The 27,548-nt window shown below is 48.1% G+C and overlaps 2 protein-coding genes across 15 annotated transcripts; both read right to left on the reverse strand.

Moving 5' to 3' along the window:
* Positions 1 to 732: 732 nt before the first annotated feature.
* On the reverse strand, positions 733 to 11,232 carry katnb1 (katanin p80 (WD repeat containing) subunit B 1). Of its 11 annotated transcripts, none has more exons than XM_088296570.1 (20): positions 11,157 to 11,232; positions 10,428 to 10,504; positions 7,619 to 7,749; positions 7,416 to 7,533; positions 6,515 to 6,615; positions 6,348 to 6,389; positions 6,180 to 6,263; positions 5,691 to 5,806; positions 5,540 to 5,608; positions 4,998 to 5,148; positions 4,015 to 4,187; positions 3,900 to 3,940; positions 3,652 to 3,702; positions 3,559 to 3,578; positions 3,269 to 3,478; positions 3,064 to 3,207; positions 1,793 to 1,869; positions 1,628 to 1,702; positions 1,335 to 1,451; positions 733 to 1,279 (listed from the first exon to the last, which is right to left on the reverse strand). In XM_088296570.1, the coding sequence occupies exons 2-20, from the start codon at positions 10,468 to 10,470 to the stop codon at positions 1,138 to 1,140; spliced, it is 1,905 nt and encodes a 634-aa protein (XP_088152696.1). In that variant the 5' UTR covers positions 10,471 to 10,504; positions 11,157 to 11,232; the 3' UTR covers positions 733 to 1,137. The 11 variants fall into 11 exon arrangements, 9 of the variants coding, with proteins under 9 accessions (XP_088152696.1, XP_088152693.1, XP_088152695.1 ...); XM_088296567.1 differs by having other exon boundaries at positions 3,792 to 3,940; XM_088296569.1 differs by having other exon boundaries at positions 3,064 to 3,231; positions 3,352 to 3,578.
* A 1,665-nt stretch (positions 11,233 to 12,897) lies between these two features.
* kifc3 (kinesin family member C3) lies at positions 12,898 to 27,510 on the reverse strand. Of its 4 annotated transcripts, none has more exons than XM_088297301.1 (21): positions 27,303 to 27,510; positions 24,137 to 24,260; positions 23,791 to 23,906; positions 22,628 to 22,739; positions 22,166 to 22,209; positions 22,027 to 22,092; positions 21,542 to 21,652; positions 20,737 to 20,967; positions 20,344 to 20,499; positions 19,657 to 19,804; positions 19,404 to 19,534; positions 18,991 to 19,102; positions 18,289 to 18,455; positions 18,096 to 18,200; positions 17,348 to 17,478; positions 17,156 to 17,279; positions 16,740 to 16,869; positions 14,184 to 14,413; positions 13,956 to 14,108; positions 13,474 to 13,576; positions 12,898 to 13,145 (listed from the first exon to the last, which is right to left on the reverse strand). In XM_088297301.1, exons 1-21 carry the CDS (start codon positions 27,447 to 27,449, stop codon positions 13,123 to 13,125), a joined length of 2,664 nt encoding a protein of 887 aa, XP_088153427.1. In that variant the 5' UTR covers positions 27,450 to 27,510; the 3' UTR covers positions 12,898 to 13,122. The 4 variants fall into 4 exon arrangements, with proteins under 4 accessions (XP_088153427.1, XP_088153426.1, XP_088153428.1 ...); XM_088297300.1 differs by having other exon boundaries at positions 13,447 to 13,576; XM_088297302.1 differs by lacking the exon at positions 27,303 to 27,510 and adding an exon at positions 24,952 to 25,089 and having other exon boundaries at positions 13,447 to 13,576.
* Between the last annotated feature and the right edge of the window lie 38 nt (positions 27,511 to 27,548).

The raw sequence follows: 27,548 nt of genomic DNA on the forward strand, positions 1-27,548 counted from the left end.
CACATACATTTACACACAGTATTGAGTGAGTTTTCTCTTGAAGGTCCCTCTTGAAAATGGCCTCGCAAGTGTATCTGTAATTAAATCCACACTTTTCCCTCCTTTTTTTTTTTTACAATTTAATTTTTATAGCGCATTTCAAAACAGAGCGGTAACAAAGCGCTTTCCATAATACGTAATATAAATTAGCAGTTAATAAGAACAGATAAGATGTCAGGAGGCCGAGGTCAACAGGATTGAGAGTAGAAGGGTCACTGGGACTGAACACCAAAACCTGTGTCTTCTTTTCATTGAAATTCAGAAAGTTAAGTGACATCCAGATTTTGATATCCTCTCGGCAGGACAAAAGTGCTCTCAAGGAGATAGCGTCTTTTTTGCTCAGCGGGACATCGATCTGACTGTCATCTGCATACCAATATTTCTCATCCTCTTTTGAGCTGTGCTTGTGTCTGTCTAGATCCTCACAGAGGACTTGTTTGCCATGCAGGACCCTGCCAGGGGCATAAGGCCCCAGTCAAGTTAGCTCCTAGGATCATTGAGGCACTCAAAGGCCTCCACCACAATAAGTTGACAGCTCATGGAGGGGAATATTATGATCAAGAAAAAAAAAAAAAAGAAAAGAAATCAAACTACTTAAAAAAAAATAAAAATCTTAATTGAGCCGCTTTTCAACCTCTGCCACTTTCAGCAAGGTGCTGTTGCTAACCAGACAGAATTGAAGATGCCTTCAAGCGCTTTTATTCATTTTATTTCCAAAATGCATACAGGTATGTTGATGACAAGAAGAAAATTGCAACAATGACATCGGGAATCAAGAAACACCATTTTGATGGCGTGGATGAAAAGCATTCGATTGAAATGCCCATCTTGCGATTCGAAGACAGCAAACGCTTTGCCAGATTTGGATGCCGTGCTTATTTCCTGATTTCAAAATCGGCCTAAGTCAACCGAGACAGTTCCTACACTCCAAATGCAGTTGTCATCGCGTTTGCGATCAGTCCCGAGTTTTCGTGGACATTTTCGGAATGACATCAAAATTCCGATTTGATTAAGAGCTGAATTTGTCCCGTGACCGAATTCCGCCAGGGCTGGCGAGTCCCTCGGTAAGAGATGGAGCAAATCTGGATTTAGTGGCTTTCACAGGTGTCGGTCTAGCTGCGCCATGAGCAGCCGCAGTTCCCCGAAGGCGGAGCCGTGCCGCCCCACCTGCGCCGCTTTGCTCTTCACCACATTGTTTATGTTCTGCAGGTGCTTGCAGCAAACGTGGCACTTCTGCTGCCTAAAGAGAGGTCAGAGGTCACAATCACAGAGGCGCGGTTCACGTGCCGACTCACCGTTCCTCTCGCGTGACGTCCACGCCCACCGACGGCCCCGCCCTCAGCGTTTCCCAGATGAGCGGCCAGAAATATTTCATGATGATCTTCAGGGACGCGCAGCCGCACTGCATGTAACTGACACGCATCAAACAAATGCGCACATTCAACACATGCGCATGTACAAGCGCCGACATACAAATACGCACACCAACGTACATTACACAAACATTCGTACGCTCACACTAAGACATGACCATAACAGGCGCACAGTTGAAATACAAAAGGCAGTCCAGGCAAGCGGCACAGCTGACCTTTCATATTTACTCTGCAGCAGTGTGTCAATCTGAGGGAGACTGGTTGCGCACACGTCCAGAGTCCAGAGCGATCTGAATCCACAAAGGCGCACACACAAGCACAGTATGTATCATGTCGAGCAGGCGTGAGTGAGTGTGCGTGCGCGCATGCGTGTGACTGACGGCTGCATGTTGATGATGTTGACGACGTCCACGACGATGGACAGGTCATTCATGGTCATGGCGGCGTCCAGGGCGCTCTGTGGACACCATTGCACATTATTTGGCAACCGAGCACAAAAAGTCTCACAAACACAACTGAGCAAAAATCAACAAAGTAAGGATGAGCCCTAATTGACATACAATGAAGAAAATGGACACGATCATTTGAAAAGAAAAATGCACCGTTCTTGTCACCAACGTGAAACTCAAATGTCAACCAGATGCAAAAAATATTCACCAGAAATTGATGACAATGTTTTACACATAGCAAAACTATTTAAATTCACACGAATCACAGCGTCAATGAAATGAACATATCTCTCCATTTTTTATTTAACAATGTGAAAAAACAAATATTTTATTAAATATTTAGGACAGACAGAAAATGTGCAATAAATTTGCACAAATTCATGCGATTAAAATTTGTAATCAACTGACATTTTGACTGTTGAAGGCAACCGGTTGCAGCGACGCCACACAAGATTAGCCGACTAATCGTCAACAATTTCAACGTCAACGTTCGTCGACGCATCGTTCTGTATGTTTATTCATTTCATGATTCGGCGCTGCGTTCTCTCCTCCAAAACGCCTCGTCTTCCGCTTCGCCCGCTTGCGTGCAGTTCTCAACGCACATTCACAAAAGTGAGAATCATCTGCGATGTAAACAGAAGCATTGCTTTTCAAGTGAAGTCACTCGTGTTACCGTAAGCGTCAGAGCCTGAAAAGTCCGGCTCCATTTCACCCAAAAGAGTAAAGACGGCGCATGCTGCGACTTTTATTTGTGACGTCGCGTCCGGCCGCTCGCTGCAGACGAGCATGTGCGTCGATGGAACGCCGCTGTTGTGGTGCGCGAACATACTGTGGCGGCTAGGCTACTGCGGATGGCGGCGGCACGAGCGGGTCAACCGACGTTTACGAAAAGCCACACGTGGAAGAGCAAGAGCGCAAGTGCGAGCTCACGGACAAACTCGGACATCTCAAAGGAAGTCAACGTGAGCCATTTTGTCGGCAACACCCGACAAGAAAACAGGAGCATCTATCGTTCAAATTCAAAGACTTCAAGCTGGAAGCTAGCGATGATCACGTGACATTCGAGTGCAGCCGCTTGCTGGTCGGTTCTCGCCGCAATGGACGACGGATGGCGTTGTTGCGTCTGTGACGTTTCGAGCATTTTCTCTTTTGTGCTTCTCCTTGCACTTGCAAGAATATCAAGTCAGTTTTGGGCGTCTTACCTTGATGCCCTGGCGAGCCCACACGTCCCTGATGGTTTGCAGGTTCCTGCGTCGATTGCTGAGCATGACACACATGGTGGCGTGCCCGTTCTGGATGTGATTCAAAACGTCGCTCTCGCTCAGGACGACGCCACGGTGGCGGCCCTGCAAGGAAAACACACACAATGGCTACAAGCCAAAGTGCACACCAATGCGTCAGCCTCACCGACAGGAAGTCGGCCACGTTGAGGCCGGTCGGCTCGTTCCTGCCGACCGGGAAGATTTGGGGTGGCGGCTGCGCCTGCTCACTGGCGGGCGGGCAAGGCAAAACCTGGTCCGCGGCGGCGGCGGCGGCAGCAGGGGCGGTTTGATTCGCACAAGCGACCACCGTCGGCTCCACCCTCTGGACGGGGGTGGACGAGGCCAATGTGGAACCCTGTCGAACGCGCGCACACACACACACTTTGAGAGGCTGCGCACGCCTCGACGGGCGGGATGTCGCGTTCGCAGGCTGACCAAATTGTTGACGGCCGCATCTGACAAGGAGGAAGACGGCAGACGATGACATGAAATGAAGTCGCCGGATGACAACCGAGCGACGGGACTCACCGTCCTCGGGCGGGGCGGGAAAAGGCTCCGACATCCTGGGAGGAGTCCGAGCTGAACGCAAAACAGTCGGCGTGAGTGAGAAGCGTCCGACGTCGGCGCTTGGCGAGACGTGACGCGACGTCGCGTGCGGCGAGGCGTACATATGGCATTGCGCGGCTGGAATATTTCCCGGTAGTCTTGCGCGTTGTGGATTTCGGCTGACGAAACTTTCTCATCGGCCTCGTCTTCGCTGGGGCTCCGTCTCTCACCTTCGGGACTCCGCCTCCCGGCTTCGCCGCTCTTCTTGAGCCTGATGACACGATCCCAAGACATTACGAGCGCGCTCGGCTGCACGGCGCCACGCCCGTCCCGATGATGTCCGACCCTTGAGACGGGCACGCCGCGGCCGGGCGTTGGTAGCTGCGACGTAGCCCGCCGGCTTTGGCGTCGGCGGGCGGCGCGGCGTCATCATCATCAATGCCGGCGGCGCTCTTCTTGACGCGTTGGAGGTCCACCACGTACGTCGACACGGTGCTCAGCTGGTGAGACGCACTGATCTGACCCCCCCCAAAAAACAAAAACATGTCATCACTCATCGAGGCACGCACACGCCACAGAGCAATCAATGATATATTGACACACCCACACGAGCTATTTTGAATAATAATAATAATAATAATGCAACCACGACGGGGCAAGCACTGATTGCTCAGCTATTATTCTCGCGATGGAGCTCGCCTGATTTCCTGATCCGACGGGAGACGCGCTGTTTTTAGTCGACCTTCCGAAACTTAATTTGGACACAACATCACAAATTCCACTTTTCATCGATGACGCTCTCCCGGCGGGCTTCGTTCGCATGGCCATTTTCATAAATGGCCACAACGTCGTCATTGAAAAGGCGGCCGACCGTTTGAAGGCTGCAAATTTCAGTCAATGGAAAATGCTTCCGACATCTTGACAAGTCGCAGAAGAAATGCCGGAAATATTCAAGAAATGCATGATTCCGAGCGCAGCGATATGAGCGTGACTTTCGATCCACTTTAATGCAACAGCTGCTTACGTACGAATGGGAAAAAAAGCGGATTGGTGACACTGGTTTTTGTCGAGCAATCGCCGATTGTTGCGCTAAATGCCAACATTCCACAGAGGGACTCGCAATGTCATTATTTGCGCGAAAGGAACGAGGAACAAATTGCAACGTCTTTAGCGATGGCTTTTTCATCGGATAGCGCGGTCAGGAGGGCCCACTTACGACCGAATGGGTGCGAATGTGAGAGTGAACAACCAGTTTGTGCATATCTTCGATGACGACAAGTCGTCCAACGCGGCGGCCAGGCGACTTTTGAAGATGAAGCGATACGCACCAGCTGCTGGTTGCAGAGCGCCAGGTCAGCCACGCGCCCCCAGCCCACCGTCACGGCATCGAGCCAGCGCTCGGGTTCCCACACGCACACGCCGAGGACGTCAGCGTGGCCGCTGAACAGACAGCCGCCGTCTGCGCCAAACATTAAACACCTGCAAACGCCAAAAGGTCAATGACCACAATGATTTTTTTGGGGCTTGGGGCAGTCGGGGGCAGCGCTTCCTGCAAGCGGCTTACCAACGGTTGGCTTTTCAGCGCTTCCTTTTTCTTTTTTTTTTGCTGCCTTGCTTTGTGCCGGCATTGAATCCATTTTCATTGGGCATTTACAAGTTAACAAATGGATACCAAATTTGTTCCTAAAAACAGCCGTTGTCGAACATAAACTTCAACCGTCGATTGCGGTCCATTCGTTCGCGTATCGACGAGTTGCAAAGTGAGTTCATTCCCGAAAAATTTGCCTTTGCATTTTGTGTCAAATGGATGCGCACGGCGAGCCCGAGCTGTCACGCTGCTGCAGCGGATGGTGGTCATCGCACGACTCACCTGACGGCGCCCGTGTGCTGCAGCGCCCCCACCTGGCAGAACTTCTCCAGATCCCACAGCCGAAGCCACCTGCGCACACGCACGCGGTCATTGAGTTAATCCCGGCGGCGCATTGTCGCGTCACTGTGACATCACGGCGAGGCGGCAGAACCTGTCTGCGCCGCCCGAGGCCAGCAGGTACTCGTTGGGGTGAAACTGAACGGCGCTGACGGCGGCCGTGTGCGCCGAGAACTCCGTGATGGTCTTGGCCTGCTTCAGGTCCCACAGCTGTCGCACAACACGCAAACAACCAGCCAACCAACTTATGTGCAGTGACTGCCTTGGCCACAGGGAGGCAGTACCGCACATCACAAACGCAAACCAAGAATCCACTTCTGGAACATTAGCGAATCTTCGTAGACATTCAGTTGCTTGACAGCTTGCGTTCCAATATCCATTGCAACTACTGATGCTAAGGGTTAGCATGCCAATAACATTTTCCCTCCATGCTAGCATAAAAATAGCTGGCCTCAGTCATACGGTTGATGGACATTTTTTGGGGTCTGACTTTTTTTTTCTTTTTTGCCTTTGCGTCACAGGCCGAAGAGACGAAAAGGAGCTCCTGAACACGCGTCAACGAGCCGCCCCTCACCGCCTTTACCTTGACCGTGCAGTCATCACCGGCCGACGCCAACCACCGACCGTCTGGGCTAAAGGCCAAACTCCGGACAGCCGCCGTGTGACCCTGAAAGAGGGCGGCGGTTACGAGACCTCCGAGCCACCAATGAGATCGGCCAAAAGTCAAAGCGGAGGTCGACCGTCATCTCACCTTGTACCTGTAAATGGGGCCTTTCCTGCGCACGTCCCACATCTGGCGCCATCCATGGTCACGTGACATGGAACACAGCCACATGACATTAACCCACACGCACGACAACACGCAAACATGCCAACACACACGCACACACGCACACACCCACACACACACACAAACACCTTGATGTTGGTGTCGGTGGAGCCGGACACCAAAAAGTCTCCAAAAGGATGGAAAGCAAAACTGGTGATGCTGGATTTGTGTCCTGGAAGAGTTCGCAACACTGCACACCCACACACGCACACGCACACGCACACGCACACACACATCCACACAACAGGGTTCAAAGTACATCCTCATTCCAAACTAACTTGAACACAGATCAAGCCGTCCCTTGTTTATTGCCTAGCAACAAAGCGTGCAGGTGATTGTTTTTGTCGGTTTAAAAGCTTTACACATAATAATGACACATAAAGTGCACATTTCTTTTTGTCCACTTTGGGTTGCCATCGTCAAGTTCGACGCCGTTCTGCGACTTTGAATGTGAGCGGCTTGAAAAGGCCGTGCCTGGCCTGCTGAGTGACAGCCGAGCGATGAGCTTCTAAGCCAGTTGCGGCTGTGCAGCTGCTGCAAGTTGCCCGTTTATTTTAGTCCCATTTGTCCAATAAAGCCGCCAGTCGTGTCGCGAGCACCCGCGCAACGGTCGGCTAGCAATGTTCACGTCGGCGTAGGCGCGCACTTGTGTAAGACGGCTGTGCCGAGCGGAGAAGGGAAAACCTCACGAAGGCTTCCAGCGAGGGAAACAGCGTGCAGATATGCACAGTTTCAAATCAAGTAGAAAATGTAGACGATCTAACAACAAAGTGCAAACGTCTCTTTTGACCTGAATACCCGATGATCGAATCCATCGAATTTTCAGCAGGATAGCAAGAATAGCAAAGTATTTGAGAGCCGCAGCAAGAAAAGTGAAGCATGTTGAGGCGAGGGAAATTGACACCGCCAGTCTACAACGCAGTCACGGGGGGAAGCGCAGGAGGCGAAGGCGCAAAATGGCAAACAACGAGTGCAAAAGAGTGTTCTGACTCTTGGCGGCCTCCAGGTCCCACACCAGGACGGATCCCGACTGCGAGCCGGTGGCCAGTTGCTCCTCGGACGTGTTGAAGTGGACGCACTCCACCGCCTTCCTGTGGCCGCACAGACTCTGACAGCACACGCACACGCACACGCACACGCATGAACATCACAAGCGCCGTCCCCCGCTCGAGAGCATCAGCGCACACGAGTACCATGATGCAGTTGGCCTTGCTGACGGACCAGATGTTGACTTTGCAATCCTCGCCCGCGCTCGCCAGGAGCCGGCCCGTACGTTTGCCCAGAGAGGCGCAGCAAACGCGACTGGCGTGAGCTTCAAACTCCTCTGCGCAAACACACAAACACGCACACGCATGACAAGCCAGAAGAGCACGTGTGTCGCCATGGTGACGCGATGCAGGGATGGAACGATTCACTCAAGCCCCGATTCGATTTGGATCGGGTTTTTGGAAATGGCCGCCAGGCTTGCCTCTGTGTGCTCGTGCGTCGTCGCAGCCATCCACAAATGTGGAAATGTTTCGTGCATTTTGAAAGGGAACCAAAAAGGTGACAATATGCCGGGTTGCGTAAATTTTGGCTGTCAAAATTAAAGCATATCCAGGGTTCGCGGTTAACTTTAAAAACTGCTTGCCCATAGGGAAAGTGCCACTAAAATTTGCCTTGCCCGAGTGGCCAAATTACTTGCAAGTGACAATTTTTTTTCTCTAAGAATAAAATGTTTATGGTTGTAAAATGTGCGGCACAAATGTAAATAAACATATAATCTGATAAGCATAAATTAATCTTGTTTTCATCATCAACCATGAAACCCTACTCACAACAGCTGTGCAGTTATTGAAATTGTTAATTGTAGTTTTAATAATTAACAAATCTGCATGTTAAATTGGGAAAATGATATTACAGCAATCCAGATGATCAATTTTAAGTCCAGGAGAGCCTATTAATTGAGTAATTATGAGTGTGGGAAATTTGTGTATTCCTTTAAGACCAGTGCCTGTGTTGCTGCCTCCATAAGTTTCATAGCAGAAACAGAACACAGTCACTGACACGATGTCAGGTCACATCATGGAGCGAATTAATTAACAGCCAATAATCAAATATTACTCCCTTCCTTACTCACAACTGAATTGTCTACTTCAAAATATTCGAGCTATTTTAGTCATGTCAGAGGAATCCGAAATGTTCCGATTTGAACGAACTCGTCGCCACTTGTAAACATGCGCAGAAGGTAAGAAAACTTCCGGCTGTCAATTTTCGGCCGAAACATCGTAGGTTTTTGTTGTGTTTTTCAAACTTCAAATGAGGATGCTACGACAGCGAGTTCCAATACTGCGGGATTTATTGACGTCCACTTTAACTCGACATTCACTGAACTAACTGATCCCCGTAGCGCCCGCCCATTGCCCCCCGATAAGGCCAATGGACCATACCACAACATAAGGGGTTGTCTGGGTTAAACCATCACCATACAGTGCACACAAACAGATCACACCACCGCTTTCGTCAAAATTAAAGATATTTGGCTGCTTTAAAAAATGCTTGCCCGGTCGGGCAAGTTGCCCATAATTTTACCTTGCCCGTGGCCAAATTTCACTTGCCACGGGCAATCGGGAAGCGGTTAACCGCGAACCCTGTGTGTGTGTGTATGTGTATATATATATATATATATATATATATATATATATATATATATATATCACGAGATTAATTTAAAAAGGCGATTAAATATTTTAACTCTGATTCATCTCATTAAAAAAATAATAATTTGCATATCTTGCAAAGCCAAATTCCAATCCTGCACCGCATTAACTGTAAAACATCTTTCGCACGTCATCTCACAACAAAAACGTGCTCAAGGGACCACTCAGCCGTGCAAAGCAACACGGACGGTGACTAAATGTGCTGTCCAACTTTGGAGAAAAATGCCCCACTTTGTTTAGATCTTATTCATGGATCAAGGAATGCTATTAGAACACTTTTTAATTTAAAATACAATTCATAATTGGCAATTTTACATTCAGTCCAAGATATCATTCAAGTAAATATCTATTACAAGCTTCACAAAAAGTAGTAGTTGAAAAATTGGATTCATCGCAATTACGACATTTTTTGCGATTAATTAGTTAAGAAATGTAATCTTTGGATAGTACTAGTTTTTATTTAACATTAATACACAATCTTGTTTTGCTTCCTTAGTATGCATAATATAAGATGCATATTAAAAAAATGTTTTTTTTGCACTGTAAATGATCGTTTCTAGGTCGTTTCTGTTTCAAGCTTGTTAGGTGCTGCCTTTTAAGAGCTTGTGGCAATGTTGAGTTCCTTCGAGTGCAGAGATTTCCAAGTTTATAAACGCAACAGACGTTACGAGGTCGCAATCCAGAAACGGCGCTAGCGTCATAGCACAGGCTCTTGCCGTTCGATGTCAAAGACGGTTTTGGTTTTAGTAAATGTGAGTTTGCTGACTAATGTTGACATCATCCACTGTAGCCGCTACAATATGTTCGTGTACCACAACAGGACACCGCGTGCGACGTATGTGCTAACGACAGCTAGCTGCTACACACGGGCATCAATCGCAATGTGCTTCCTTTTACGATGGCCGTTTATCACCACTGTGCTGCAAAAGGGACGTCTGCATGGTCATTTAGTGAAATGCGCCCACTTTCGGACTCTGTTGCTAATGCTAACATTGGTTAGCCATGAAATTCAACTAGCCACAATGCTTCTGTTTTGCGTCACAGATGACCCAGATTACCACTAATGCACATGTGCATTTGTTTTGCAGCAGAGACACGAGATAGCGGTTCCTGGTTCACAAGGCGTTGCAAACTGATTCATGTATTTTCCACATCGCCTCATATTTTAAGCGGTTTCAATTGATATATTGATTTTCAATGAATCTTTACATCCCTATTTGGAGGCGTGCGGGCAGATGTCGGCCACCAGAACGAACCCAGCATGCCGGGTGATGCGTCGGGAGCAACAAGAAGTGACACTCACGCAGTCGCCAGGAGATCTTAGTGGTGCTGGCGGCCGCTGCCATGACGACACTGCGCAACTTGCCCGAAATCTGTTCTCTGTTAGGGTAGACATTTGAAAAAGGTTACCAAAGAAGTTTGCCTGACAAAAGCCATCTTGCTTCATGCTAACACATATCTATCTATCTATATATATATAGATATAGATATATATATATATATAGAGAGAGATATATATATATATATATAGAGAGATATATATAGAGATATATATATATATATAGATATATATATATATATATATAGAGATATATATATATATATATAGAGATATATATATATATATATATAGATATATATATATATAGATATATATATATAGATATATATAGATAGATATAGATATCTATTTATATATAGATATATATATCTATTTATATATAGATATATATATCTATATATATAGATATATATATCTATATATATATAAGTTGGACAATCGCTGAGCATGAACGAACTCCCCCTTAAACATAAACAAAGTTGACGATTGCGCGACGAAGGTTCCAGAAAAGAAAGCGAACGAACGCTTCGTACCATGAGACGAGAAGAGAAGAGGAAAAGTTTCCAAGCAGAGACGACCTCGTTAGCATAAAAAAATAGCAACAAGCAGCTAAAGGCGGCAAAGGAGAGAAAAAAGCTCGATAGAGTCGGCAAAATGTTGACTCGCTTGGGTGAGTTTAGTTTAGCTTACCTTGCTCAGCCGAAAGCGTTTGTTGTCCGATGGGCGCGCATGCGCAGTTTAGCAACTGTCCACTGCCTATTACGTCACAATGAACACGCCTCTTCGATTTGTGTTTCAGTTTAATTTTGGAGGGATTTAAAACAACAACAACAAGAAGACAAATGAGAAAGAAAGATAAAAAAAGAAAAATGGACAATATTACCGTCGGTCCGTCTAAAGTAGCCTAACTCTGGCCCCGGATTAAGTATAAAAAAAAAATTCCAGAAATGTGTCCTCCACTACAGTGGGCATACTCGCAGTTCAGCACCCCCACTTTCGCGAATTATTTGTTTTTCAATATTTAAACGTTTTTTGGGGGGGGAAGGGGAGGGGTGGATTCATTATTAAGGTTTATCATCGTTATTTAAATACAATACAATTACAATACAACTTTATTTATATAGTGCATACTTCTGAGGTGTGTACAATTATCTTTTTTATTGTTGCCCAATTTTCCAAAGGCGCAGGTGTCACCATCCATTTGTCAGTGGAAAAGCATGCATGATGCACATCACGCAGCCTGGAACTTACAAGTCATTGTCGTGCAGTAGCAACCACAGTCAAAGCTTTCTCTTGTTTCCAAAAACGTTTTGCTGAGCTTCATTTGCTTGATTATGAAATTGCCTCCACATAGTCTCCCTCTATCTCATGCATTCACTCACATTTGCTCGCAACCACCTGGAGATTTAACCCCAACACGAACTCTTCCGCCTTTTGGTCGGTTCGGTCAACCCGCGTCCTCCGTCCAACCGACCCGTTCCGTCCCAGGGACGAAATGCCCATCTCTGCCAACACCGTTCTGCACACTGCAAATGAGGGCTCATTCATATCTAGAAAGCACAAACAATGGCACCAAAATATTTTAATTCTTCATTGTTAGTGCTTGTATTTGAAATGTGTTGGTTGATTTCAGGAAAACACGTTTGCTTGCTTGCAATGGTGGGAAAGTCATGATTTTGATTGACAGTGACTGTCAGAATCAAATTGCAATCTTTGGTTTTAGAGTGAACTGCGATCAATTGTAAATGTGATCTTTATGGAGAGAATCTAAATGAATTGTGGCAGACTCTCAAGTGATCGAAAGTAACGCACAATGCCATTTGTTTGATTTCAAAAGCCTTTGGAGCACTTTCCACAAACATACACGCAATTTCGTCAGCTCGCCCCTCCCCAAAGTGGCCCTTGTCGCTGACATGGGATAAAACCAGCAGGTCAAAGTTGGCGCTGGCCAGCTGTTCTTCTGCTACCTCCTGTGAAGGCAAATGTTTTCATTTGCATTTGAGTTCTAATTATTATATGACACCACACGTAAAGTGCTTTGTTCCAGCTGCAGCTGTTGTGAAATGCGCTATATAAATGAAGTATTGTATTGTTGGGGTGATGGCTGGAAATCCCTTCCGTTGCCCCTTAGTCAGTCAGTCAGCGTCTCCAAGTTTGCGTCAGTCCGCCTTCCATCGGTGCTGACGACCGCCCGACGCTGAAAACAATTTCAACGTGAAGCCGCTCTAAAAGAGACAAAATTGAAAGGAAATCAGTCGCTTGCAGCCCGTCCTGCTCGTTGCCCGATTTAGGGCATGATGCAGTGGCGCACCCTGGTGTCACCGTCAAAAAAATAATTCACAACGGCGCAATTTTCAAGCCGGAATTAGCCATAGGCGGCCTCGTCCACACTTTCCATGGTGCAAAACAATTGATGACACATGAAGAGCGATTAGAATTTAATTTCCACGTTTATTAAAAATAAAATAGAAAACGCAAAGCAATCAAAGACCGTTTCAGTCACGTCAATCACTCGAGAAAGCCCAAAGAGGCTCGGCCTTGCGGCTGGAGTGAGACGTGTCCTCATTGGAAGAAAACTTCAAAGGCCAAAAGCATTTCTACAAATGGTCCAAAGTGCAAGAAATCAAACACCGTTGTCGATATGGCACCGCGCCCCTCACGCCGCCATCTTCAGTCGCCCTGCAGAGAACAAACGACAGGTTAGGTGACAGACAACAAATCACATGAGTGTGAGCGCGAATGGTTGTTCGTCTCTGTGTGCCCCGCAATTGGCTGGACACCAGTTCGGGGTGTGACTACTGCCTGAAGATAGCTGGGATAGGCTCGTGAGGAGAAGCGGTCCAGAAAATGGATGAATGAAATCACATTTATTTGTGAAACCGGTTAAGTGCATTTTCGAGTTTGGTGACGCCTTTGCAAATTGTTTCCATGGCAACAATCATGGAGCCATTTTCCACAAGATGACAAACTGTGCACGCACCCGTGGAAAGTTGTGAGTTGGATTTACGTCGAGAACTGCCGGGTGTTCTGGAGGCGGAGTTTAGGGAAGAGCCGGCACTGCTGCTACGAGATAAGGGGAGGGGCCCCGGGGTCAGGGGGGGGGAGTCCATCTGCACAGACAAACAAAGTCACCGACATACATATACATACACACACTTATCCGCACACCCACACACACACCCACCCACGCGCATGCAAGCACACACATTCTAGTATATATGTGAGCTCTCCCCCAGAATGGGCGGGCCATATGTTTGACGCCCTCACTAAACAGACATGTGGGAATTTTCAGTCAAGTAAGCGTAACACATAACACGCACGCACGCACCCACACCCACACACACGCACACACACAGCGGGTGGCAGCACGGAGCGCTAACTGACAGACATGTGGAATGGACGTATTCAAAGCAAGAAGAAAAGGTGTTGATGGGAAAATTCCAAGTACGGAGGAGTAATTCAAATTGTATTGTGCGGAAGCGACGTGACCTCCAGGCTTTGGTGCGTTGGCGACGACGAAGTCGAGCGGCTGTCCGGCCTCCTGAAGGCGGAGTTTGAGGTGTTGAGTTCCACACTGCGAACGCGTTGAGCGAACTTGAGCGAACACAACGACTCGCTCACGTCAGCCAGCACGGGAGAAACCTGATGGAAAGAGACAAAAGGCGTCAAGTCGGACAACACGCACGCACGTACGTATTTGCGAGGCGGCGGTCGGACCTGCACCATCATGAGCGTCTTGCTGTCCCCCCGCAAGCTGTCCTGCAGCAGGAAAGTGAGCCGCGAGTTCCTGAAGGGAACGTGTGCGCGCTTGCGGCGCAGCGCGTCGATGACGTCGCCCAGCGCCGACAGGGACTTGTTGATGTGGCGAGCCTCGCGCAGACGCCCGCCCTCGGCGCCTGATCGGCCCACTCGCTCCGAACCGGCCAGGTCCACCAGGTTCAGCTTACCTGAGGGCACGCGGCAGCTAGAGTCATGCATCGTAAAAAGCGGATTAATTGGGCGGAGGCGGGTGGTTGACCAAATTTGGCCAGTCCGTCATCCGTCAGTCCGTCTATTTATTTTCTTTTTTCCCCTCCAAGTAGGGCTGGGCGATAAACCGAAAATTTACCGTTACCGAAATGTATTACAGTGACCGACATCATTTTGCCCTTGTCGGTAAATTCGGTGTCTAAAAAAAAAAAGAAAAAGAAGTCTTTTCTGTCTGCGGCGATGTTAATGCCTCTTTAAGGCTGCTACAGCGCATCTAGTCACGTGACTCATGCGCTGTAGAAGAATGTAAACAGAAGACGCGTTCGTAGATGGCGGTTCAAATCCTGAAGCGGCTGACACGGCTGCAGACGAAGTAACGTTAGTTGAAATTGTTCCTGTCGCGCTTGTCCCGAAAAGAAATTCGACATCTGTCGTTAGGAAATGTTTTGGGTTCCATAAAGACGATGTTTGAGCAAAAGAACATGAACTACAAAATGCGTCGTAAGCACCAGAAACAGCGCGTCCAACCTTTTCTTTTTCACCACCCACAACACAACCATGCTGTTGACTTGGAGCTTGTGCTAAAAGTTCAAAGTGAGAAGCAAGTTTGGACAAGTGACAACAGCCCATAACGGAGGCGACACCATACGAGAGAACGTCTCAGTGGTGGACGCGATAGCCTAGCATATAGCTAAAGATAGAGCTCCTCTAGTTACAATGGAGCGGACAGGATTTAAACGCCTCATGAAAGTAGCCGACAAGAGGTACGAAAATATTTGCCGCAAACAGCACTTCCCGATATGGACAACATCGGGACGGGAGCGGAGACATGTCGAGCATTTTGCATCCACATCCGACTTGTGGTCGAGTCGCAACATGGATCCCTGTTTGAACCTGAATGCTTAGTACATAGACGACAAGTGACGACCGCGCACCAGAGTGCTCGAGACGGCACATTTTCCTGATGAAGCACACTTGTTTATTTGGCATTGGCATTACATTGACATTTTTTTCCATTTTATTTAGCATTTTGTTTACAGGCGACTAGCGCCTTTGCACATTGCATTATTTATAATGTTTACAAGATACCTTTACACAAATCTAGGCCTTTGCAAATGGCATTACAGCATCTCGGCACAATCTATTTGCAGGAAATGATTTTGTGAGAGGTACCCTTTTTCTCCTGTTCTTTGTGACATTGTTCAAGTCACGCAAAGCAAGCTAGTTTGAATGTTTATTCAAATGATTTTTGTACTTCTATTTTTCATTGAAAGTAATGTGTACCAGTTGGTCAATAAAAAAAGCAGTCAATATGCATTTCCTGCATTTATTTTGATTTTGGTCCTCAGGGGGAATTTATCGTGCATTTATCATCGAGGTAAAATTGCCGAATTTATCGCGATATTGATTTTAGGTCATATCGCCCAGCCCTACCTCCAAGCCTAACCAACCTGAAAACGTCGATTAGTCAGTCCAGTAAGTTGTCATTCTAGTCCATCACAAGTCCTTTGGTCCGCGAGTCGGTCCGTATGATATCCACGTATTTGTTAACTGCTGCAACCGATTTGCTAAAACGCCAAAAGGTTTACAAGTTTTGAAAACCGATTGCCTGAAGCACAAAAAAAAAGAAAATTTAATGAAATCCAAACCAATCTAACTCCTTTGCTTTTTCTTTTTTGGTTCACGGATGAATGACAGCTCTTTGTTGCATAGCGCCACCTGCTGTACAGGAGGTTGTTGTGTAATTTGAAGTCCTAACCTTCGCATGCGACTTGAATGATGTGGTGAGCGCGCATGGCATTGGAGGAAGCGCTCGCGTTCTTATTCAAGCCAATAATATCGCCAACGTTTTGTGTAGAAACGATTTCACCAAGTTTGAACAGAAAAGCAAAGCCGGAAAGATTGTTTTGAAGCAAATCAACACGCATGCAGAAACTATTCGACTCAAACACTGTCCATTTGTGTTGCCAGAGCAAATCCGAGCGACGTCCTCTGGTTCCGCCTCCTTGGCCAATCCCCGGTAACCGCAGAGATCCTACTGAAATCAAGAGATCTCACTCCCACAAATATCCAGTCAACGTAGACCTCTCGAAAGCAAGCTCCAAACCCGCGAGACAGGCGGGCCGGGGCGTGTTTCTGTCAGTCAGTGGTCAGCAAAACGGGCGTCCGACAGTGACTCGACCCGGTTCGTGATGATTACCTTGATGGATGAAAACCCGTTTGCATCTGTGCTAAGTCACTCTTTTGTTTCCTCGCAAGTTTCCCGTCTATCATCTCATGTCAGCAAAAGCGACGCGCAATCACCTTGCGTGCGACTCCCCGTGGTGCCGTTGAGTCCCGCCACGCTGACCATGAGCAGAGCGTGAGAGCGAGAACTGCGCTCGTTGAGGTCGGTGCACGCCGTCGCTCGGCTGGCTCGGCCCGCCTCCAGAACCTGGAATGAGTGCACCAGTATAGTTCAAAGGTCACGCGGCTTCAAGTCAGAGCATTTGGACGTTTTGACTCGACTTGGAGGCTTGGGCTGCATTTGCCTCCGTCTGACTCTGTGCTTCCTAAATGTTTTCAAATCTTTGGAAATCCAAACATCGGCACGCGTCTGCTTCAGCTAATGTTGGAACGTGTGCCTCATTTGAATTATTTTGTTCGCTTTGATTGGAACAAAAGTCAAATGAGTGAAAACACACAAAAAGCAAAACTATTTAGAAGTAACGTTGCGGCACCTGGTTGACGTCGTCAACGCTGCGCACGGCCACACGGGTCAGTCCGGGGACGTAAAGTTGGCCGCTCCCGTCGGGATTCATTTTGATGTCCAGTTTCTCCACCGGCTGCTCGCCAAGAAGGTCCCTGAGCAACAAGCGCGCACGTGAGCATCACGCTGGCCCGTCAGTCGGCAGGAAGGGACAGATGCTCACCTGAGCGTCTCGTTGTAAATCTCCAGCATGCTTACGCAGATGTGGAATTCCCACTCTGGGCTTTTGTCGGCCACTAGCGAAAAAAGCAGCCTCAACGCTCGCTGGTTCAGCCCCGGGTCTGACGCCACGCCCTGCCCCAAACATCATAAACAAAAAAACAAGTTTCATGTTGAGGCGAAAGTGAAAGAATAAAAATGAGTCTTCAAACGAGTTTCAAAAGTGGACAGAGAGGGAGCGGGGCTCGCCTAACATTCAATGGGAGCGGGAAGGACCGGCAACAGAAAAGGCGCCATCCCCCCTGAGGCTCCGCCCAGTCCACCACATTAGGAATGAGGAAAACGTAGACCGGAGGAGCGAGCCAAGCTATCGCTTGCTAACGGTTACGGCCCGACATCCGGTCGAGCCGCAACAACAACACGACTCCCGGGAGTGAGAGTGCATTAGTGAACCGGGCGTCAAGCGCACCCTCACCTTCAACATGTAACAAAATGCATGAGTTGATTATTTACAACTATTTCGGTGTATTTTATGATCAAATTTGGAACATGTTCAAAGTTTCTTGGTGACAAGAAAAAACATCCTTGAATGAACTCTGACAAAAAAATTTAAAATGAAGACTCACTAACCTTCGCCGCTCAGTAGGATACATACACACAAACACACAACGCAAAAAAACACACACACATACGCACACGGTTCAAGACACACACACGGACGGATAGCCAGCGAGGCGGCGGACGCAGCTGACCTCCATGGTGTAGGTCTTCCCCGAGCCCGTCTGTCCATAGGCAAAGATGCAAACGTGGAAGCCGTCCATGCAAGACGTGACGAGCGCCTCCACCTCCTCGAACACCTGCAATGCCACCACCGGCAAACGCAACAGCCCCGGTCAATGCGTCACCAGTCAGCTCCCAAAAAATAAAATGGGGCCGCTCATTCACCTCTTCCTGTGTGGCCTGAGGCCGAAAGACTTTGTCCAGGTCAAAGGTCGTCACCTTGCCCTTGTCGCTGAGGGACAGGACGCCGTCGTCGTCCGGGTCAAAGGTCAACACGCCCTCGTCCTCACTGCCGTTGACGGGACGAACGCGGCACAACACGCGGATGTTTCCTGACAAACAAAATAAAACCCAAACCCGAATACGTCAAATGTCTTATCAAAACCAAACATATATATACATATACATATACATATACACATATATATATACACACATATACATATATATATATACATATATATATATATATATATACATATATATATATACACATATCATACATACATACACATACATATACATACAGATACGCGCGCATACACCCCTACACACACACACACCAAAGCTATTAGAACGGTCGGAGAAGATCTCAGACTTTTATATTTTTTCCACATTAAATCCAAGATTTTACTCAAGTAAATATCGGTCCTAAACGTTGTAAAAAAATATAATTGAAAAACACAATTAATCGTCATTATGTACATTTTTGCGATTAATTAAAAAAATTCAAGCACTTGACAGCACTAACACACGTGCACATGCACGTACGCATGCACATGAGGAGGCAGACTTAATTTTTAGCCCTCCTCATATTTCTTGCTTCAAAGCATTCAAGATTTTTTGTCAGGTGAAAGTTGAGCAAACCTTTTAGTTGAACCAGTTGGTTGTGGATATTCTTCCTCAGGTTCATCTCACGTTTGTATTTGTCCACGAGCTTCTGGTTGGTCACGCTCACCTCGCTGATCACCTGACAAATCTGCACACGCACACCGATACATTCGAATGAGGACTGAATTGCGAGGAGCAGTCACAACCACCGACAGCAGGCAGTACGGCACCAGTTGACTCGAGCCTCATTTTATTTACTAATCTTTTTTTTTTTTCTTTCAATTTTTCCAACGCATCTGATCATTCAATCAAAGCCGCTGAGCATCCCTTGGACCACGGTAAGCGCGAGAGAGCATGAAAGCGAGAAACATTGGAGAGGCGGAAAGCGGAAAGGTGGAAAAGATGCACAGTAGCAAAAAGTCTGGCGAAGGCAAGGAAGTTGCAAGGACCTCGCGCTTGGCGTCATCAATGGCGTTGTGCAGCATGGAGGGGAAGTGCTGCACTTGCTTCTTTAGCGTGTTGTAGTCGTTGGTGAGCGTCCTCAAGGCGGGATGAAGACCCGCCAACTTATTGCGCACGCCTGAAAAAAGGAGCAGCTCTTGTGTCATTAGGCCAAAAATGCCACATTGCAGCGCCATTCGCCACGCTAACTCAAAAATTTGCCGTTTCATGATTTGGAGCAACGCAACGAGACGCTCTGACCTGCCAGGTTGTCGTGCACGGCCTTCATTTGGCTCTCGGCCCTGACGAAGGCCTCCTGGATGACGCGCTCCTTCTCCTCCTTCAGCTGCAGCAGCTCGGCGTCCTGCCGCTTGTGAACACGCTCCATCTCGCCATCGTACAGCGCCACCTGCAGGCAAGCGCCTGTGTCAGTACTAGATGTGGGCGGTTTGTTAGATGTGGATGGGGTCGTTCGGAAGCTGCGCGCGTGCACACGTGACGTCATCAGCATATCTATCTATTTGTATATATGCCCATCACAAACAGCACATATGATGTCACAAGCTAACTGTCCTGCAGGACAAGAAGTCGTTGAAAGCTGCCCACGAAAAGCGCCAAAATTGCTTATTATATATTTATATATAAACCGCTCCAAAAATCCCGTCGCTGACCGAGACATATTGGGGCTTTTGTCGGTGGCTGCCGAAGGGCTGGCCTGCGTCTCGCTCGACCGTTGGCTCGTCCTGAGTGACATTGCACGGAGGGGCGGAGCCAACCTTGGATCCACAAGGCACCAACAGGAGGCCACGAAGTGGGCCACACTGCAAGGCGGAAACAACCCGATTGAAATAAAAAGTACAATTTGGCTGAGGTTTCACACGCTAAGCGAAGCGTGGCGTTGTTTTGCTTGTAGGAAGTGCAAGTATTGATTGATTGCGTCAGTGTTACCTGCGTCCTGAGCTGGGCGCACGTCCTCTGCGACTGATTCAGCTGCGTCTCCAACTCTCTCAGCAGGTGGCGCTGCATGCAAACTTGCTCTTGCAGCAAAGCGTTTTGCGTGCGCAGCCAAGAAGCACACTCGCCGGACTCCGCCTCCTCCACTGCCTGATGACCACAACGCACGATGCCATTGGCTTACAGTAGCACCACCTATCGCTCACAAACACACACACAATCTTTCTCTCTCTCCAACACCATCACATGCACGCGATTACACACAAAAAGCACACGTACCCCCCCACCCCCACGCGAGCACACGCACACACACGCATGTGCGCACACACACACACACACACGCATGTGCGCACACACACTTGCCGCAGATGTCAAGCGTTACATTACCTGCAACGGCACTTCTTGACGGTGTGCAAGGTCCCGTAGGTCGCGTTCCAAAAGTCCCGGTTGAGGCGTGGTGAGGTCCAGCGGGGGGGCGGTCCGGTCCAGTTGTCGGCGCAAGGCATCTACCTGGGCGCTTTTGTCCAGCAGCCGCTTCTCCACATCCGCCATCTGGCGCTCTCGCTGCCAAGCGAGCGTCTCCCAACCAATCAGCTCCCTCTGCAGAAACTCCGACTCCTGAGGACACGCCCACCCGCCATCAGCCCCGCCTCATCTCATTCGCTCACCAACCCTGCTTCCAAGTAACCTCGTCCAAACACGTCTTTTCAGTGCTTGAATACTTTTGGCAGCTGGCATCCATTTTTTTTTTTACACTTTTTGTCTACATTGAAAAAGAGACATCTACACCAGGCGTGGGCAAATTACGGCCCGGGTGCCACATGAAACATGAAAAAAAATTTTATGTATAAACCTCATTAATGCTTTATTTTCTAAATACTCTGGTGTGTCAAACACAGATATTTTGTTGTTATGCGTTTGTTCATTTTCATTTCAAATTAAATGTAATTTTTTTTCTCCAATGAGGTGAGGTTACCAAAACACTCCATCCATCCTCTCCTGGTCCGGCCCCCATGTCAAATTTTAGAACCCATTGTGGCCCACCAATCAAAAAACCCAAGCCCACCCCTGATCTATACTGTCAATGAGCAGCATCAGTGATTGTACTTGGACCGGAGAGGTCCGCCGAGCCCATACATGTACGCGCGTGCGCGCGTGTGTGTGTGTGTGTGTACATGGCTTGGTGGCTGACCTGAGAGCAAGCACAGATGCCTTCCGAGGCCCCGCCAGAGGCCAGTTGTCGTTTCAGAGTCTTGTTCTGGAGCTCCAGAAGTTCCAGATGCTTCTCCAAGTCTGTCGCCCCCTGCAGGAGGAATAGCCTCATGACCATCTGGCCTTGCACATCTCCTTGAAAACAACTTGCACCCCAACTTGCAAGTATTCCCCCTCCTACACCAACATCCACACAAACAATGAAAATCTTTACAAGAAACAATGTCTTAACATGAGAAAGTACGCCGTTCAGCTCCTCAGCAAAGGCTAAATATTTGCGGCATAGCAGAACTTTCCAAAACTACCCAAACGTGCAACTCGTGTGTATTTTTATGTACACGCTCACACTCTGCCTAAAGAGAAGACAAACAATAATATTCGGTGGCGCAAGGTCAGCCTCACCAAATTTAAGACTACAGACTCTGATCAGTCCCCTAAATCCATCAAGCGTTGAACTCGACTCACCACTCCTGAGACACGTCTGGCCACTTGCTGTGTTTGCTCCGCAATCTTCTTCCCCACTTCTTCCGCCTGCACGCACGATCAAACTTGTAGCCGAGTTCCCGACATAAACGGCAAGTGTGCGACTGGCCGGTCGACATACCTGCGAGGGAGACCGCGTACTCGGCTGCTCTTTGTCCACCCCACCTGACAGGCACGCACACGCACAAGGAAAGATACATCGAACAGTCGTGCCGCCTCGTGTCCACTAGATGAAGAATTGGCTATGTTGTCGAGTTGTTGCAATTTGCAGACTCCCATTTTTGATAAAGCAGATAGATTTCTCCAAAGTCCAAGAACAACTTGCCTTCAGGCAACTGCCGAAGCGATACAGGAGTTGGGAATAAGGAATGCTACCTTCGCAATGTTTGCTCATTCCTGAATGGCTACAAAAGCAGTTAGAGTCTAGGAATTATCTACTACTACTGATTCCCAACACAACTTGTACGGTACACATCATCATCATCATCATCATCATCATCATTGTCGTCGGATCACAGGACATGAAAAGCAAACGAAGTGGAGGGGACTTTGTGCGCTTTGCAACGTCGCGAGCTCAACTCACCAGATGGCACCACGCGCTCATCCTCGCGTCGCCCTCCAACGGTGGCGCGCTGCCGCACGGCAGCGTCTCGGTCCAGGCGAGCCTGAAGGTCGCACACTTTGTCCTGCAGCGACTGGACATACGCAAACAGGAACGCGTTGATGTTAGCACGGTCGCAGGACCAAAGTGGGCTGCATGGCGTTCGCATTCGACACGTTGGGCTCAAGGAAATATATTTGACGTGACAAGAAGTCTTTCGCTCTTATTAAAGCACGGCATCTTGCTCTGCAAAGCTTTACACTTTGATCTCTCGCTACAACAATTAATCGACAACTAAGTGAGATGTGCGATATGGGGAGAGAAAATGAATAAAATCGGAAAATCTATTTGAAATTTTCCATCAACTGAAATGAATTGCAACATTCCAACCATCAATTATCTGATCCGCTTTTCCTCACGAGGGTCGCAGGCTCGGTGGAGCCTCTCCCAGCTGTCTTCGGCCAGAAGGTGGGGCTAAAACCCCGAGCTGGTTTCCAGCCAGTCGCAGGGCACACAAAATCTTACTTTTGGAGTGTTCAATCAACCTAGCATGCGTGTTTTTGGAATGTGGCACCTGGAGAAAAGCCACAGAGGCACAGGGAGAACGTGCAAACCCACACAGAAAGGACGGAGACGGAATCAAACCCACGACCTCCGTATTGTGAGGCCATCGTGCTAACCAGTCAAACGTGCCGCCCAAAGTGAAACACAAAAATAAATCTAATTCCAAGCATGTGACAAAGCAAGGAAAAATGTCCGAGTAATACGAGCCATCGCTTCAAGTACGCCGAGCAGCAAACGCAATCAAATGCACGCCAAAAAAAAGAAATGACATCAAAGTCAGTGAAAATCACACGAGATAATTTGCTACTATTACGACGCACAGTTCATTTCACGCACTTCCAATTAGGGGCTCGTCACGGGGCACATTGGAGGTCAACCTGGAGTCAATGTGGCCTTTGAACTCAAAGGAGTTGGACATGCCTGAGCAAAGCGCTCATTGTGGCTTTCCGTTGCTCGCTTTGACGGAAGGTGGAATGTGCAAAAAGAGAGCGAAGCCAGCAGGGCGGCGCCAGCGCGTACTTGAGATCGCAGCACAACGGCGCGCGGCGAGCTTTTGCTGATGTCGTGCTGTCACTGTTTACCTGGATGAGCTGCTGCTGCTGTCGGGCAGCGTGCGATTGGCTCAGCTCTGCGCTGGGCAGAGACAGGAAGGAGGCCTCGTCCTCACCGTCACTCATCAGGAAGTCCACGGACCTCACTGCAAGCACACACACACACATCTTGATTGACATGCAGACGCGACTGCCTCATTCGAATGACGTCACCAAGCAAGAAGATGTGGGAAGCGACTCCGCACGCACATTCATTGGAAACCCTGCTAATGGTGAGCGCACAGCAAGCTCACATGATGTCACACAAATGCCGTCCGTCGGCTCAGCGCTAACTCAAGCGAGCAAGTAGCTTCAACAATGTCATGCACGCACACACCGTCCAATGAGAAGCGGTTCTTCCACAAATCCTGCAGACGTGGTGTGTGGCCGAGGTCCCACGTCTTTCTTGGTCCCAGCATGTCCCTGGGACCGGCCGGCACCCTCAAACGCTTGCGCACCACCTGCGGGGCCAACACAACACCAGATCAGTCGACGCATTTTTTCCCCTCCCCATTTCTGTGGAAAATGAACACCGAATGTAATTTTCAAAGACTACTTTTCACAAAGACCAACAAAACGGTTGCCCAGCCAGCCGCGCTGCGCTTCACCAAACCAAAACGTGGTTCAACAAACGGCGAGCTGCACCTACCCGGTGTCTGTTTTCTAAGTAACGAGAAATGGTGCACTGATGTCGCGGAACTCAACACACACTGCAGCCCGATCTGGGACTTTTTCCTTTTGAAAATTCTGACACCATTTTAACCCTTTTTTTGACAAATCAAGATCGGCCTCCATGACTACTAATAATTGGTATCGGTCCTGAAAAATACAAGTCTGCTCTCAGATGATGTGATGCGAGCAGTTCTTTCCTGACCTACTCACTCTTGGATTCCGTTCGCAAAAAAAAAATGCCCTGTGTTGTGATGAGAAAAAAAATTAAATGCACCAAAACGGGCAGCGTTGATGGGAGGGGCCACGCTTCATTGTGCTTGCGAACGATTGTATCACGACGTGAGCCCGTTGTAGCCGCATGCTAAAACACTTCGCAGCTAGCAGGTAACTCCATAAATATTGCCACGGCAACAAAAACAGCATGAACACGTTCTGGCCTCCTCATTGCTGCACGTGCCTGTCTCCATCTTGCAATTTTACCTTGGGAAAGCCTTCCTCCTCCTCCTCCTCAGCATCAGTTCAGCCTCACAATGACACACAGCAGCAGCAACTGTGTCAACATCACCCAGCGATCCTTTCATCCGCTCCGTTCCCCCAGCAACAGCAAGGACAGCATTAGCTCCACCCCTTCTGCCAATCCAATAAATATTTCAACAGCCAGTCGAGCGCGACCAGCACCCTCCCCCAACAATTCATTCACCAAGAAAAACATTTCTCTTAGCGCAAGCGCGACAGAAGGCACGCGTACACGCAACGAAGAGCGGAGGTGTCAACGGCTCCGAAACGACTCGCCGGGGAGCGCCATTTAGCCCCGGCTAGAGCTCGCACGAACGACCGCTTCAACAGCATTGTGAAAATGGCCACCTAAATTGATGCACACGTGAAAGCGAAAAGATGCCAGGTTTCAGCAGAGAAGGGAGCCGACGTCCTGGCAACTGAAACGGACCCGTCCAAATATTTCAAGAGACTGAATCGTGCAAAATGTCAGGCAAGGGAAATGATTGACGGGTGCCCAAGCGCCAGAAGGCTTAAGTCACATGACACAACATTAAACACACACACACACGCTAAAAGTAGACGTTTGACGCCAGAGGTGGTCATCGTCAGTGCGTCACCAAATTCCCGACAATATTTCAGGCCCAGTCCGTGCCTTGTCGGCGACCGACAACGTCATTTCCACGTCATAGGTCGCGGTACGCGTTGTGCAGTCGACAACCAAAATGGGAGGGGGGAGTTGCTTTCACAGGGACGGGATTTATTTTCTCATTCACTGCGGTCTGGCACTTGGACAAGACAGGAGTGGGATGGGGCGGGAGGGAAAGTCCACTCCCACATCACCCTCTCGTACACACGGGCACATGCAAAGCCAATTCATATTGAGGAGCACATACACACACAGACCCAAAACCACAGTGGGGGTGTGTGTGTGTGTGTGCACATCCCAGATGTTTCCACTGAGGAGGTTTAAACGGAGAGTTGAAAAACACCTTCCTTGTCGTTTCATTTCATAGCACGATCGTAAGAGCGAGGGCGCCTTTCCATTCCCGCTCACGTGTCGCCGTGACCTCGGCACCAGTGCCACTCAACGTTTAACGGTGGCTGCAAACTGGAAGCAACGCTTCCATCCACAATGTCGCATTTGCATTTGTTGCAGTGTCCGCTAGTCTAGAAAAGGGCTTCTCAACCTTTTTTCAGTGATGTATCCCCGAAATATGTCAAATATTTTTTTAGCCAAGTACCCCTGAACCAGTATTGGGTTTAAAAAAAAAAAGACTTAAAGCATGCCGTCAGATTTGTCAAACTTTATAACCTTTAAAACTTCATATGCATTGGTCCACAAAAAATACTCAACATTACGTGTCCTCTTTGGTCACAAAACATCTGCAACATACGGGCGTGTGCATTTTTTCCCCCAGAAGGCTTCCACTATTCGCGACTCCATTATTTGTGTCTTCAAGTGATTGACAGGTAACGAGAGATGGTATGTGACAAATTGGGACGAACCGTTCTTGTTTGGGCGAGAATCTGGGTTTTTAAAATAATTAAATTGAATAACCTACCAAATAGAACATTTGTTATTATTTTATTATTGTTAATTATGTTATTATTATTATGAACTTCTACTTTCGTGAAGCATTTAATGAATTATTTTTTCATTTTGAAAGTTTTTTTTTTTTTTTATATCAAATCTAACATACCCCCCCGGAGTTCCTTCAAGTACCCCCAGGGGTACGCGTACCTCCATTTGATAACCACTGCTCTAGAAAATCTGAAACACTATCAGAAATGTTCAAAGACAAACGACTGTCAATAAGATCAGAGTAGAAGAATGTTGTTCCTTAAAACAAAAACAGCAGTTGAATTTCATTTCATTCCGAATGACCGAACATACAAACATTCTTTCCACTTTTCACTTGAAAATTTGACTTCGGCTTCAACATATGTCAAAAAGTGTTTCATTTATTCGAACTTTGGCTTCGAGGTGAACGTGTGCGCTCGCTTCTGCCCTCTCACTCTCTTTTTTTTTTTTTTATTCTTTGGACTAGTATACTGGATGCAGGCTGAAAATCGAAAATCGATCCAACTAAGAGGGCCAAAGTGCTCGTCATCGCCATGGCGTCGTTCAGGTTCAATCACGTGACCGGCGTTAGCGCGAGCTCCAGCTGTCAATCAACCGAAACCCATTCAACAACCCCCCCCCCCGACCCCTCCGTCGCCATGGAGACACGAGCACGTGAACCTTTTGTGACGAGAACAAAAACGAGGAAAGTTCCCCATTGACTTTCTCGAACGACGCGCAAATGGCGGACGGGCGACTTGTGTGGTCGTACCTTGGAAGAAAAGTGGCGACTCGTCTTTTGATTCGTCTCCTCTCGTCGCTTTACGTGTCGGTCGGCAATTAGCGTGAACGCGCAGCGCGAGTTACATTTTGGACTTGAAGAGACTCGAAAAGCGTTGGCGCCAGTGGAACATGTCATTTCCGGTGGCTTCCCGCCGCTGCCTTCATGGACTTGCTGACACGTGGGAAAACACAGCAGCCACGTGACAAACCATCACGTCATTGGTAGTTTGATTAT

Source organism: Idiotropiscis lumnitzeri, chromosome 5 (genome assembly GCF_059441095.1).
Source record: "Idiotropiscis lumnitzeri isolate Australia: NSW breed Sydney's pygmy pipehorse chromosome 5, RoL_Ilum_1.0, whole genome shotgun sequence".
Classification (NCBI taxonomy): domain Eukaryota; kingdom Metazoa; phylum Chordata; class Actinopteri; order Syngnathiformes; family Syngnathidae; genus Idiotropiscis; species Idiotropiscis lumnitzeri.